The sequence below is a fragment of the Mytilus trossulus genome, chromosome 1 (assembly GCF_036588685.1).
Source record: "Mytilus trossulus isolate FHL-02 chromosome 1, PNRI_Mtr1.1.1.hap1, whole genome shotgun sequence".
NCBI classification, from domain to species: domain Eukaryota; kingdom Metazoa; phylum Mollusca; class Bivalvia; order Mytilida; family Mytilidae; genus Mytilus; species Mytilus trossulus.
This window is the reverse complement of record NC_086373.1, coordinates 107,222,485-107,233,635: the sequence shown is the minus strand read 5'-3', so window position 1 is coordinate 107,233,635 and position 11,151 is coordinate 107,222,485. Positions and strand designations below refer to the sequence as shown.

Here is an 11,151-nt window from a genome sequence, read left to right as displayed (position 1 = left end):
TGTGTTTATTTCATACTATCCTTCAATTCTGCATATGTATAGGTTATTTGAAATGGTTTATTTAGTTTAGTCATTTTATGTTTGTATTCTGGTGTGGTAAGTTAGGTTCAGGCACTATGACATATAAAACTTGGAGATGTGGTACTATTTTCAATTAGATTACCTATGTTTTTGTCTCGCTTTGATGGAGTTGAAAAGCGAGACGGGTATGCTGTTTCCAGTGTCTGTGGCATCAACAATGTATTAGTTTGTGATAAGGTATAGTTTATGGTGAACCACTCTTGCTAGCTGAACCATGAAATCATTATACAGTAACACAAAGATACTACCTTCCTTTGGGAAAAGTCAATCGGAGAGAACTAATCAAAAGAACTGACAGTGTATAAGCATAGTGAAACCAGTTTTAAAAGTCAGTTTAAAAATAAGTTTTCAATCTCTGCTAAAGCATCTGAGTTCCTCTGTGTTTTATTCTGGTTCAGGTTGCTCAGTGATCAGTTTGTTGTCTTTGTAATGTTTTATGGACTTCTGTTTTTTCCTTCTGTTGACCAGAGTGTTATCTGTCCTTCAATTCATGTGTTGGTATCTTTGTTTGTTAATTTACATTCATCTTAATACATTTGTAGAACACAAAAGCACTTAGGATGTGGAACTTTTCCTCCCAACAAAAGGATTTTATTCAAATTTACTCAAATTTAGCTTTATGCTTAGCTGTATTTGGCAAAACTGTTAGGAAATTTTGGTCCTCAATGCTCCTTAACTTCATACTTTATTTGGCCTTTTTTAACTTTTTTGGATTCAAGCGTCGCTGATGAGTCTTTTGTAGACGAAACGCGCGTCTGGTGTATATACTAAATTTAGTCCTGGTATCTATGATGAGTTCATTTACTAATAAACTAGTGAATGTTGACTCAAAATAAATTCTGGAAGTAATACATATTTCTCAATAGCCATGGTGTATGAGTAGTCTACATAGTTCTTCTATTGTACTTTTATCCTGTCCACACTGAAGTTGTGAGTTAGAGCCTTGAATGTTGCAGATGCATTCTACACCAATATTAATTGACAAGAACTGCCAATTTTTCCCGTCAAAGCTTGTGAATCTCTCTAGGCACTTCAGCTGCCTCCACCAATAACAACTGGCATCCAGATAATAGTCAAAAGTGATAAAGGTGGCTTTAAAGACATAAAAAATCAAACCAGATTATGTTTCCCAAAAAAACTATTTGAATATTTGATTGCTGAGAAATATAAGTTACAACTACATGAGGAACACATTTATTAATTAATCTGTTTTACCTGAATAATAATAATAATTAATAACATTTTCATAGAAAACTCTCATGATACTCATGAAAATACAAGTATAATATCTTATGCCTTATAAAGGATAACATGCTGATATAATAATGCAACTGACTATCAACAGATAAAACCTGTAGTATTCTAAACACAGCAATTACTTTGTCAAGTTTGCATATTACTGTGGATTCATCATTTTTCGTTAAATACCAATTTTCGTTGATTTCGTGGCTACAGGTAAACTACAAATTTAAAAGTTCAACAAATAACACATTTTCCATAGACTTGATTACAGACATTAGCAAAACCATGAAATTAAATATCCACAAACATGCAAGATTTCCTCAATCCTCGAAAATTGGTACCCACATAAATAAATGAATCCACAGTATAAAACCACTTCTCCTTAAAAAAAAAAACATTGTTTCAGTAAATTTACCTTCACCTCAAAAGCAATATTATTATTAAAGTTTTTCATTTACCTAAATAAGTGTTATTCAAATTAAGCAAGAACTGCACAAAATTACCATCTGAAAATCACTTTCCAATTTTATTCTATATTTTATAATAGTGACCTTGACTCTAAACTATCGACCTCAAAATCATAATATTTTACCCCTCCTGAGTTTATGCTTATGATAGTCAGCTGTATTTGATATAACAAAAAATAATATATTTGTACAACCGTACAACCTTGACTACAACTACAATACAACCTATAATTCAAACCTAAAATTCCTACTATAAATATAATAACTTTAAAACTGTGACAACATTGCTGATAATGTTCAACAAAATGCCTGACATTTACCTGAAAATTGGGATTCAACAACAAAAATGAGCAGATAAAAAAAATTATTTAAATCTTATTTACATACAAATAAACACAGAAACCATTTTATTGAGTTAAAAGCAGCATCAAAAGTTAGATCAACTATTAAAATTTAAAAAAAAATGTCAATGCGGTAAATTTTATTTTTGAATTATATAAAAACATACTGGTGTTAAATACAAAATGCACCAAATGAAAATAAACTTGATTAAAATTTAAAGTGATTCTACAAATAAATTGATAATCACATTTATGGATTAAGTTGGTACATTATTCTTATGTTACCAACTGTTCATCTAGGTTTCAAACCAGTTCCCTGAAACTTCACAAGTAGATTGTACATAAAAAATAGTAGTCCATATTGAGCACCTGTTATAATGGAATTGCATGAGGAATTTTGTACTCAACTTGTAAACTTTTTCACCAATCAAGTGATCTAAGCTGGGACAGGAACATTTGGCAAGGTTTAGCTAGTTTTCTAGTTACTAAAGGGAAGGCTTCTTTTATTTCAAATAACAATACCATGTCTAGACCTTCATGCAATTAATTGAAGCAACATGTATACAAAAGAATAACTAAAATTATTGGAACCAAGAAAATTTGACAGACATTTTCCATGTACAATCAGTATTGTAAAATTTCTTACTATCAGCAAACAGGAAGAGGCTGCATAGCAGATGTAAAAAAAGCTTATATGTTATAACTCAACATTTATATAAAGTTGCAAACAAAATTTAAAATCATTCCCTCTCAACTTAAGTTTTTACCCAGGATCTTCTTGTAAGATGGATGGACATAGAGAATTTGTCCCTAGGCTAACTTTCACATTCACAACACTGGTAAAATACTATTTGAATAATACAAACAAATAAAAGCATAAGGGGGACTTAAAATTGAATTTGAAATGCCAATGCTACTACATATACTAAAATATCATAAGTATTCATCTTTATATGCTCCTAATCAAAAACTTAACCTTAGGTGCTAACAAAAATCTGCAAAAGTAACACCTAAACTTGCCTATCAATATATGTCAACTTGAAATAAACTCAAGTAATAATTTGCATAAAAAATGTTCTTCGCATATTATAGTCTTTAAAAATGTTTCATAGAATAAAAGATTAAATAAAAAAATCACAATGTAGAGTATTATATTTTGAACAGTAATGACCTATCAAATTATGATAATCTAATCCATATATAATCCAATGAATAATTTACATATTCAACTGATCAAAGAATGTATAACTGCTGAAACCCGTTTTCATCCGACCCTAATTAAAATTATTATCAAACTTAACAACATAAATCATGAAGGCTGATTTAAAATGAAAACAATAGGCATTCACCAGTCAAATTTCTGTCCAATTTGTTCAAAGAAGATTTTATTGTAAGGCTCAAAATATTCTTTCAATTTCACTAGTACCTCTTCATCAACCTCTGGATGTTTCCGACCTTTTGTTCGATTTAGACATTTATGTCCAGTAGTTTCATTCTTGATACAGAAAAATCCCTTCGTTCGATCAAAAACAAATGAGTCTTTACTTATTTTATGCTCCAGACCCAAGAAAGATTCGACCTTCTGAGAAACCTCAAATGGGTTCTTAGTCAGAGTTTTTCCATCCACAATCATAATTTGCTCCAACTGAAAAAATCTGAGCCAATGCCTCATGAACTGGTAATAAACAGATCTTTGGATTGGTTTGTAGTCATCATTCACATCTCCATTATCCTTCAAAACTTTGTCCTCAAAACTAGTAGTTACCTGATTCATCTTTGACTTTTTGTCCATTAATTGAAGGTGATCTGACATTGCTCTCTCTATTGGATCACGTACAAGCAATATTAGTTTGATAGTACTATTCATACGAAATATTCTCTCTGGAGATTTATCGCTGTGAAAATAACCAGGAGTTTTTTCTATTGTGATTTGATCTCCATAACTTAAAGGTAGATTTTTTTGGTACCAACTTATTCCCTGAAAGAAATGGTCATTTCTATCAAAATAGTGAACCTCTTTTGAAGAAACCTGAATATTTGGATGCAAATTAAGGAATTGAAGTAGAGCACGAGTTCCTCCTTTGCGCATGCCAATGATGATGCAGTGAGGTAGACGATGTTTGGGCGTGTTGTAATCTTTGTCTGTGAGTATATCTTTGTAGTTCACTACAGGTTTATCAGATGGACGACATACAGTGTATAGACCAATAATAACAACCAGGACTGCTATTATTGTGGCAAAAATAACTTTTCTCTGACTTAATCCACAACAACATGACTTATCCTGAGTATCTCCAGAGTACTGAGGTAGAGGGTGATACTTAGTAGGCATTCCGTCACCCTGAAAATATATAAAGTAAAATTAAAGTCAATACACAACCATATGCAAATCTGAATAAATTTTATTGTGTACGGGTACCTCTATGAATCTCTGACATCCATTTAGTCTACTGATAGCATTAACACACCGGCCTCTTCTTCACACTCAATTTTAAATATTGTTGCAAAATCTAAGTTTCAAAAGACAAAAATATTCTCTTGAATATAAGTAACAAGAGGCTCTCAAGAGCCTGTATCGCTCACCTGATTCTACTTGGGTTTTTGAAATCATATAATAACATATAAAATTTGGCTAAAAGTAATAATACAACCTCATACAGAGGAAAATTCAGGCTATGTTGGATTTCATTCAAAAGGCCCCCACTGGCGGACATCTTGTATGATGGATTGGCTACAAAGTAACAACACTTGGTCAGCACCTCATAAGGAACATTCATGCAATGTTTGGTTTCATTCCATTCCATGGTTCTCTTAAAGAAGACATTCATATATATTTCCCATAGGGTTCTATGTTAAACAAAGTCCCCTGCTGGCGGACATCTTGGATGATGGATCCGCTATAAAGTAACAACACTTGGTCAGCACCTCATAAAGAACATTCATGCCATGTTTAGTGTCATTCCATTCAGTGGTTCTCTAAAAGAAGTCATTTGTATGCATTTCTCTTAGGGTCCTATGTTAAACTAAGTCCATCGCTGGGGGCCATCTTGGATAATGGATCGGCTACAAAGTAACAACACTTGGTCAGCACCTCATAAGGAACATTCATGCCATGTTTGGTTTCATTCCATTCAGTGGTTCTCTAAAAGAAGTCATTTGTATGCATTTCCCATAGGGTCCTATGTTAAACTAAGTCCCCCACTGGCGGCCATCTTGGATAATGGATCAGCTACAAAGTAACAACACTTGGTCAGCACATCATAAGGAACATTCATGCCATGTTTGCTTTCATTCCATTCAGTGGTTCTCTAAAAGAAGTCTTTTGTATGCATTTCCCATAGGGTCCTATGTTAAACTAAGTCCCCTGCTGGCGGCCATCTTGGATGATGGATCGGCTACAAAGTAACAACACTTGGTCAGCACCTCATAAGGAACATTCATGCCATGTTTGGTTTCATTCCATTCAGTGGTTCTCTAAAAGAAGTCATTTGTATGCATTTCCCATAGGGTCCTATGTTAAACTAAGTCCCCCGCTGGCGGCCATCTTGGATGATGGATCGGCTACAAAGTATCACCACTTGGTCAGGACCTCATAAGGAACATTCATACCAAGTTTGGTTTCATTCTATTCAGTGGTTCTCTAGAAGAAGTTCAAAATGTAAAATGTTAACGACGACGATGACGGACGACGGACGCCAAGTGGTGAGAAAAGCTCACTTGGCCCTTCGGGCCAGGTGAGCTAAAAAGAGATTTGGTATCTATGATTGCCTATGAGACAACTATCCACCAAAGGTCAAGTGAAGTGGATGTAAGCAACTAAAGGTAACACTATGGCCGTCAACAATGAGAATCTCCCATACCGTATGGTTGACTATAACTGCCCCGCCATGAAAAATATGAAACAATTCAATTGAGAAAACTAACAGCCTAATTTATAACAAAACAATTTACCAACCAGATGCTCCACAGGGCCAGGCTTGATATGACTGCAGAGGTCGAACCCTGAACAGTTGGGACAAGTATGGACACAACATTCAAGCTTGATACAGCTCTGAATTTGGATTGTGATTAAAAAGTAGACAAAGATTAGATTTTTGACACAGAATAAATGTGGTCGAAGTACTTGAAAAATTTAAATTGGACATTTACCTATTATGGTCCAATATTCAAAATCTAAATACATGCTCAGATTCAGCATATTAAAGAACCCAAAGAATTCAATATTTGATGAAATCAAATATTTTTCAATTTTGGACCCTTTAGAACACAATGTTGAGCAATTTGATAACCAGGCCCAAATATCAAAAAAATCTAAATACAGGTTTAGATTCAGCATATCAAAGAACCCCAAGAATTCAATTTTTGTTAAAATCAAGTTTAATTTTGGACCCTTTGGAGCTCAAGTAGACCAATTTGAAAACCGGACTAAAAATTAAGAATGTAAATACGCGGTTAGATTTGACATATCAAAGAACCCCAATAATTCAATTTTTTATCAAATTATAATTTTCGACCCTTTTGGCCTCTAATTCCTAAACTGTTGGGACCAAAAACTCCAAAAAACAATCCCAACCTTCCTTTTGTGGTCATAAACCTTGTGTTTAAATTCATAAATTTCTATTTCCTATACTTAAGTTATTGAGCGAAAACCATGAAAAATGCTTATTTGTGCCCCTTTTTGGCCCCTTATTCATTACTAAACTGTTGGGACCAAAACCCTCAAAATCAATCCCAATTTTCCTTTAGTTTTTTGTTTTTTATTTCTATTTACTTATACTTAAGTTATTATCCAAAATCATCCATCTTCGGACAACACTACCGACAATGTGATACCAATATACAAACAATTTTTTTTAATTTTTGCAGTCGTATAGAAAAAAATAAAGACAGACATGAACCAACCACAACCATTGAACTGCATACAGTCTCCTGACTTGGGACAGGCACATAAATAATGTGACAGAGTAAAACATGTTTGTGAGTGCTAAACCCTCCCCCTAACCTGGGACAATGGTGTCAGTGGTGGATCCAGAAATTTTCAAAAGTGGGAGCCCACTGATTGCCTAAGAGGGGGCCCGCTCCGGTCATGCTTCAGTGATTCCCTATATAAGCAAATTTTTCCCCTAAAACCGCCTCTGGGTGTAACAGTGCAACAAAAATAATAATCAGTTGACAAAGGCTGAACTCAAATAGAAATACATCTAAAAAAAAGTGGGGAATGTGTCCATGGGACAAAGATGATGTCCCAGTTTGCATATGTTATAAACAGACATAGCTAAAGAATAGGAAAAGTGATGCTACCAAAATTCATACTTGATCTGAGTTTTGTGGTATCAAGCATTGAGTTTAAGTGTCATTTAATTTGGTTGGTGCAAACTTAAGTGAAGAGAAAGGAAACAAAATCTTAAGCAATTATCCATTTGTAAAGGGGCATAACTCTAAAAAAGTCAAAGTGCTGCCACCAAATGTAAAACTTGATCCGTGTTTTGAGGTAATAAGCATTGTGTATAAGATTCATAAAACTTGGTATTGGCAAACTGAAGTTTAATTAGTGAATGGAAACCAATTTTGAGAAGTATGTATGAGAGGACAGACAGACAGACACACAAGGTTAAACTTAATGCCCCCTCCATTTCTGTGGAGGCATTAAAACTGACTGGATGTGGAAAAAATAAAGACACTAAAGACAGATCTGAGAGTTTTCCCAGCTACTGAAATCTAATATCAAGTAACAAACTATATGCAGCAACATATTGTAGTAGCTGGAAAGTACATATGTGTAATATTTAGTATGGTTTTAATTTGCTGATAACAATAAATATCTATACCAATCAAAAAATTGTCATACAAAAAATTTAGTGCTTTAATCATCTCATCACACCCCCAGTAAGTATATCTAGCATATTTACCTTTCTCGTTAGAGACTTTTGGATGGAGAGTTGACTCATTGGCAGTCATACCACATTATATTTTACTTATTTATGTGAGTTGCAGCAAATGAATTTGCAACCAGATTTATCAAACAACCATTTAGTTATACAATGTATAGAAAAACTGGATAATTCCACTGTTTTCATATGTTTTATTACAATATAAATCATTCTTTAGATGTTGTTCAGTTGTTGTTGTTTGTTGATGTGCCATTGTGGATCATAAATGTTTCTTGTTTCTAATATAAATAAAACTGTTGTTTTTTCCTGTTCAAATGGTTTCACACTAGTCCAATTTTAAAGCCTCTAAAAGCCACGGCTCTGTGTTGAAGGCTGTACTTCGAACATATCAAACAAAGGATAAAGAAGTCAGGACAGACAGGCATTTGCAGGGAATATAATTATAGTGTCTCTACTGACCTCAAAGTTCCTAAACAAACAAATAAATAAAGACAACTGACAAAAGGATCCTATCTGTGGATATTATTTGAAATGTGGTGGACATACACTCAAAGAAAGATTTACATTTTGTCGTTTGTTATAATTTGTGCTATTTTAGACTATGAAACCACTAAAATAGGTACCCAACAGGTTGTTCTAAAGTATTCCATCAAGTATTCGACTGGACAATAAGCCATGGTAAAATCCTTGTTTTTATATAACAAACACATTGCAGTATAATATAACTTTAATATACGGTAACAATCAAAATATGCACAAATGTGTAAAATTGCAGAACATTTTGATCAAATATGCATATCTATCAAAGTATGCTACCATTCATGCATAAAATTGCATAAAATAACATATAAGTATGCATAAAACTGCATGACATTAAGTTTAAATATGCATACAACTGCATAAATTAAAGATATCATATAAAATTAGTGTACAAAACTGTTATCCATAGATTAGTTGTATTACTCATCTTGAAATTAATATATAAAAATGTTGGATTAAAAGTTTGACTGGAGTATTATAAATAAAGGAAAACAAATAACAAACATTCAAATAGGTTAAAGCCATAGATTTTAACATGATTGATCAATCTTTGCAGAAGGTTAAAATACTGTTATTTCTACAAAATGTTTTGCCCGCATTGATCTTAAGACAAAAAAAACAATTAAAACTTTGAGTGTAAAGTTCAAGTTTATATGAAAAGAGGTCAAGGACTAACAAAAAATCCACAAACCAATATCATTGTATAAATATAAGGAAATAGACCAAATAAGTACCGATTATCAGGTTATCTGCATGTTGATATCGTAAAATATCAGCTGCGAGACATAATATGAAGCTTTTTGTCGAGTGAGCGTAGCGAACGAGATCAAAAAACCTTCATATTATGTCAAGCAGCTGATATTTTACAATATCAATATGCAGATAATCTGATAATCAATTTATCGGGCTATATTTGTGTGTTTCGGAAGTGTTTTCTTTGTTTCACCAGCACTCAAAAGATGACTTGATAAGTTCGGGTCAAAGTTATTAATGTCGGTTCAAACATTATGACGTCGCTGATAAGTCCGGGTCAAAGTTATTAAGGCCGGGTCAACGTATTTGACGTCACAAAGACATGATACGGAATAATATTAAGAGCTGAACAGAGTGATATAGACAGTGGGACGACCGATAATAATAAATTGCTTCACTGAGTGCAGTTGGATACGACCACACAGGTCCAACCCTGAACAGTTTGGGCGAAAAATGGACACAATATTTGCACTCGACACAGGTCTAAATTTGGATTTCATTGCTTTCAATTGACATTTACTAAATTTATTGTCCGGAAACCAGATGTCTGCGGACGACACTGACAATGACCATGTTGTGATACTGATATATGATTTTTCGATCGTATAAATACAGACCACTGGAGCATGTATCCACTATAAGAATGTCATTGAGACATAAACCCCTCACAACCAAGTTTGATACCAATATTGTTGAACTACTTTCTAAGAAATGTACCATGTCCTGAAAATATCTGATTCACTGGAAAGTAACAAAGTCAAGGCCATAAGACCTAGCTGACAGACATAATTTTTATGTTGCAAAACCTACCAACATCTAAAATAGTGTATTGTTGCTAAAGATTGGACCTATTTTTTAAACTACACCTGAACATGGGATCATGAAAATGAGACAAACTTACACTAGATGAAAATATATAGCCCATTGTTGATTATCAGGGTTAATAAGTAACAGATGTTTAATCCTGAAACTTCACAAAACATTTAAATAAAAAAAAATTAGGTCATTGAAAGTTGACTTGGTGACAAGGTCAAATCACAACAATGACCTTCACAAATTAATGAAGGTGAATCCTAGGTTATACATGTATAATGCCATATAGAAATAAAACAGTCTCACATGTCTCAAACATGAAAAATAGTAAAAAGTAAAACTATTTATTATAAAGATATAAAAAGTTTGATAACAGAAATATCAAAAAGTACTGGATTTCTTTTGTCCTATGAGTATTATTGGCTGTTTTGCAGTTTAAAATTACAAAATTAGAGTACCATCTTTCCAAGAAAAAAATAAAACTTGACAACATTTGCTATTATAATCAGAACAGCTATTACATAATAAATCAATTATGCTTAACATTCTTACAACTATAAAGTATAGAATTCTTTCATAAAATGTATATGTCTGCATTATTCATTATTTAAGGTAAGCTTGTCCAAATTCTATAACCAAACCATTTATTTTAAATATATTGATACAAGGCAGGATGACAAAATGGAAGCAAATTGCATTCATCATCACAGAGGTGGATTTAGGGGGGGCAGGGGGTCCCCCCCCCCCCCCCCCTGTTGGATAAAAAATTTGGTTGCTTATATAGGGAATCACTGAAGTGTGACTGGAGCTGGCCCCCTCTTAGGTCAGTCAGTGGGCCCCCACTTATGAAAATTCCTGGATCTGCCACTGCATCATGCCTTTCTGAGTTTCAGATTGGGTGAACAAGAATTCATGTGTTTTTGTGCTTGTAACCATCCCAAAACTGGAAGTACTAGATGTTTTGACAGATCTGTTTTCAAACCTTACAAGAAGTTATCATTGTAAAGCTGCTGACCATATATA

At 33.4% G+C, this 11,151-nt stretch overlaps 1 protein-coding gene across 2 annotated transcripts in view; it reads right to left on the bottom strand.

Moving 5' to 3' along the window:
• Positions 1 to 1,263: 1,263 nt before the first annotated feature.
• LOC134696383 (heparan sulfate glucosamine 3-O-sulfotransferase 5-like) overlaps positions 1,264 to 11,151 on the bottom strand; it is a 92,786-nt gene continuing 82,898 nt past the window's right edge. For both annotated transcript variants that reach the window (XM_063558257.1, XM_063558265.1), the window contains exon 3: positions 1,264 to 4,472. In XM_063558257.1, the coding sequence (XP_063414327.1) occupies positions 3,477 to 4,472 (996 nt within the window). In that variant the 3' untranslated portion in view covers positions 1,264 to 3,476. The remainder of the gene's footprint in view (positions 4,473 to 11,151) is intronic.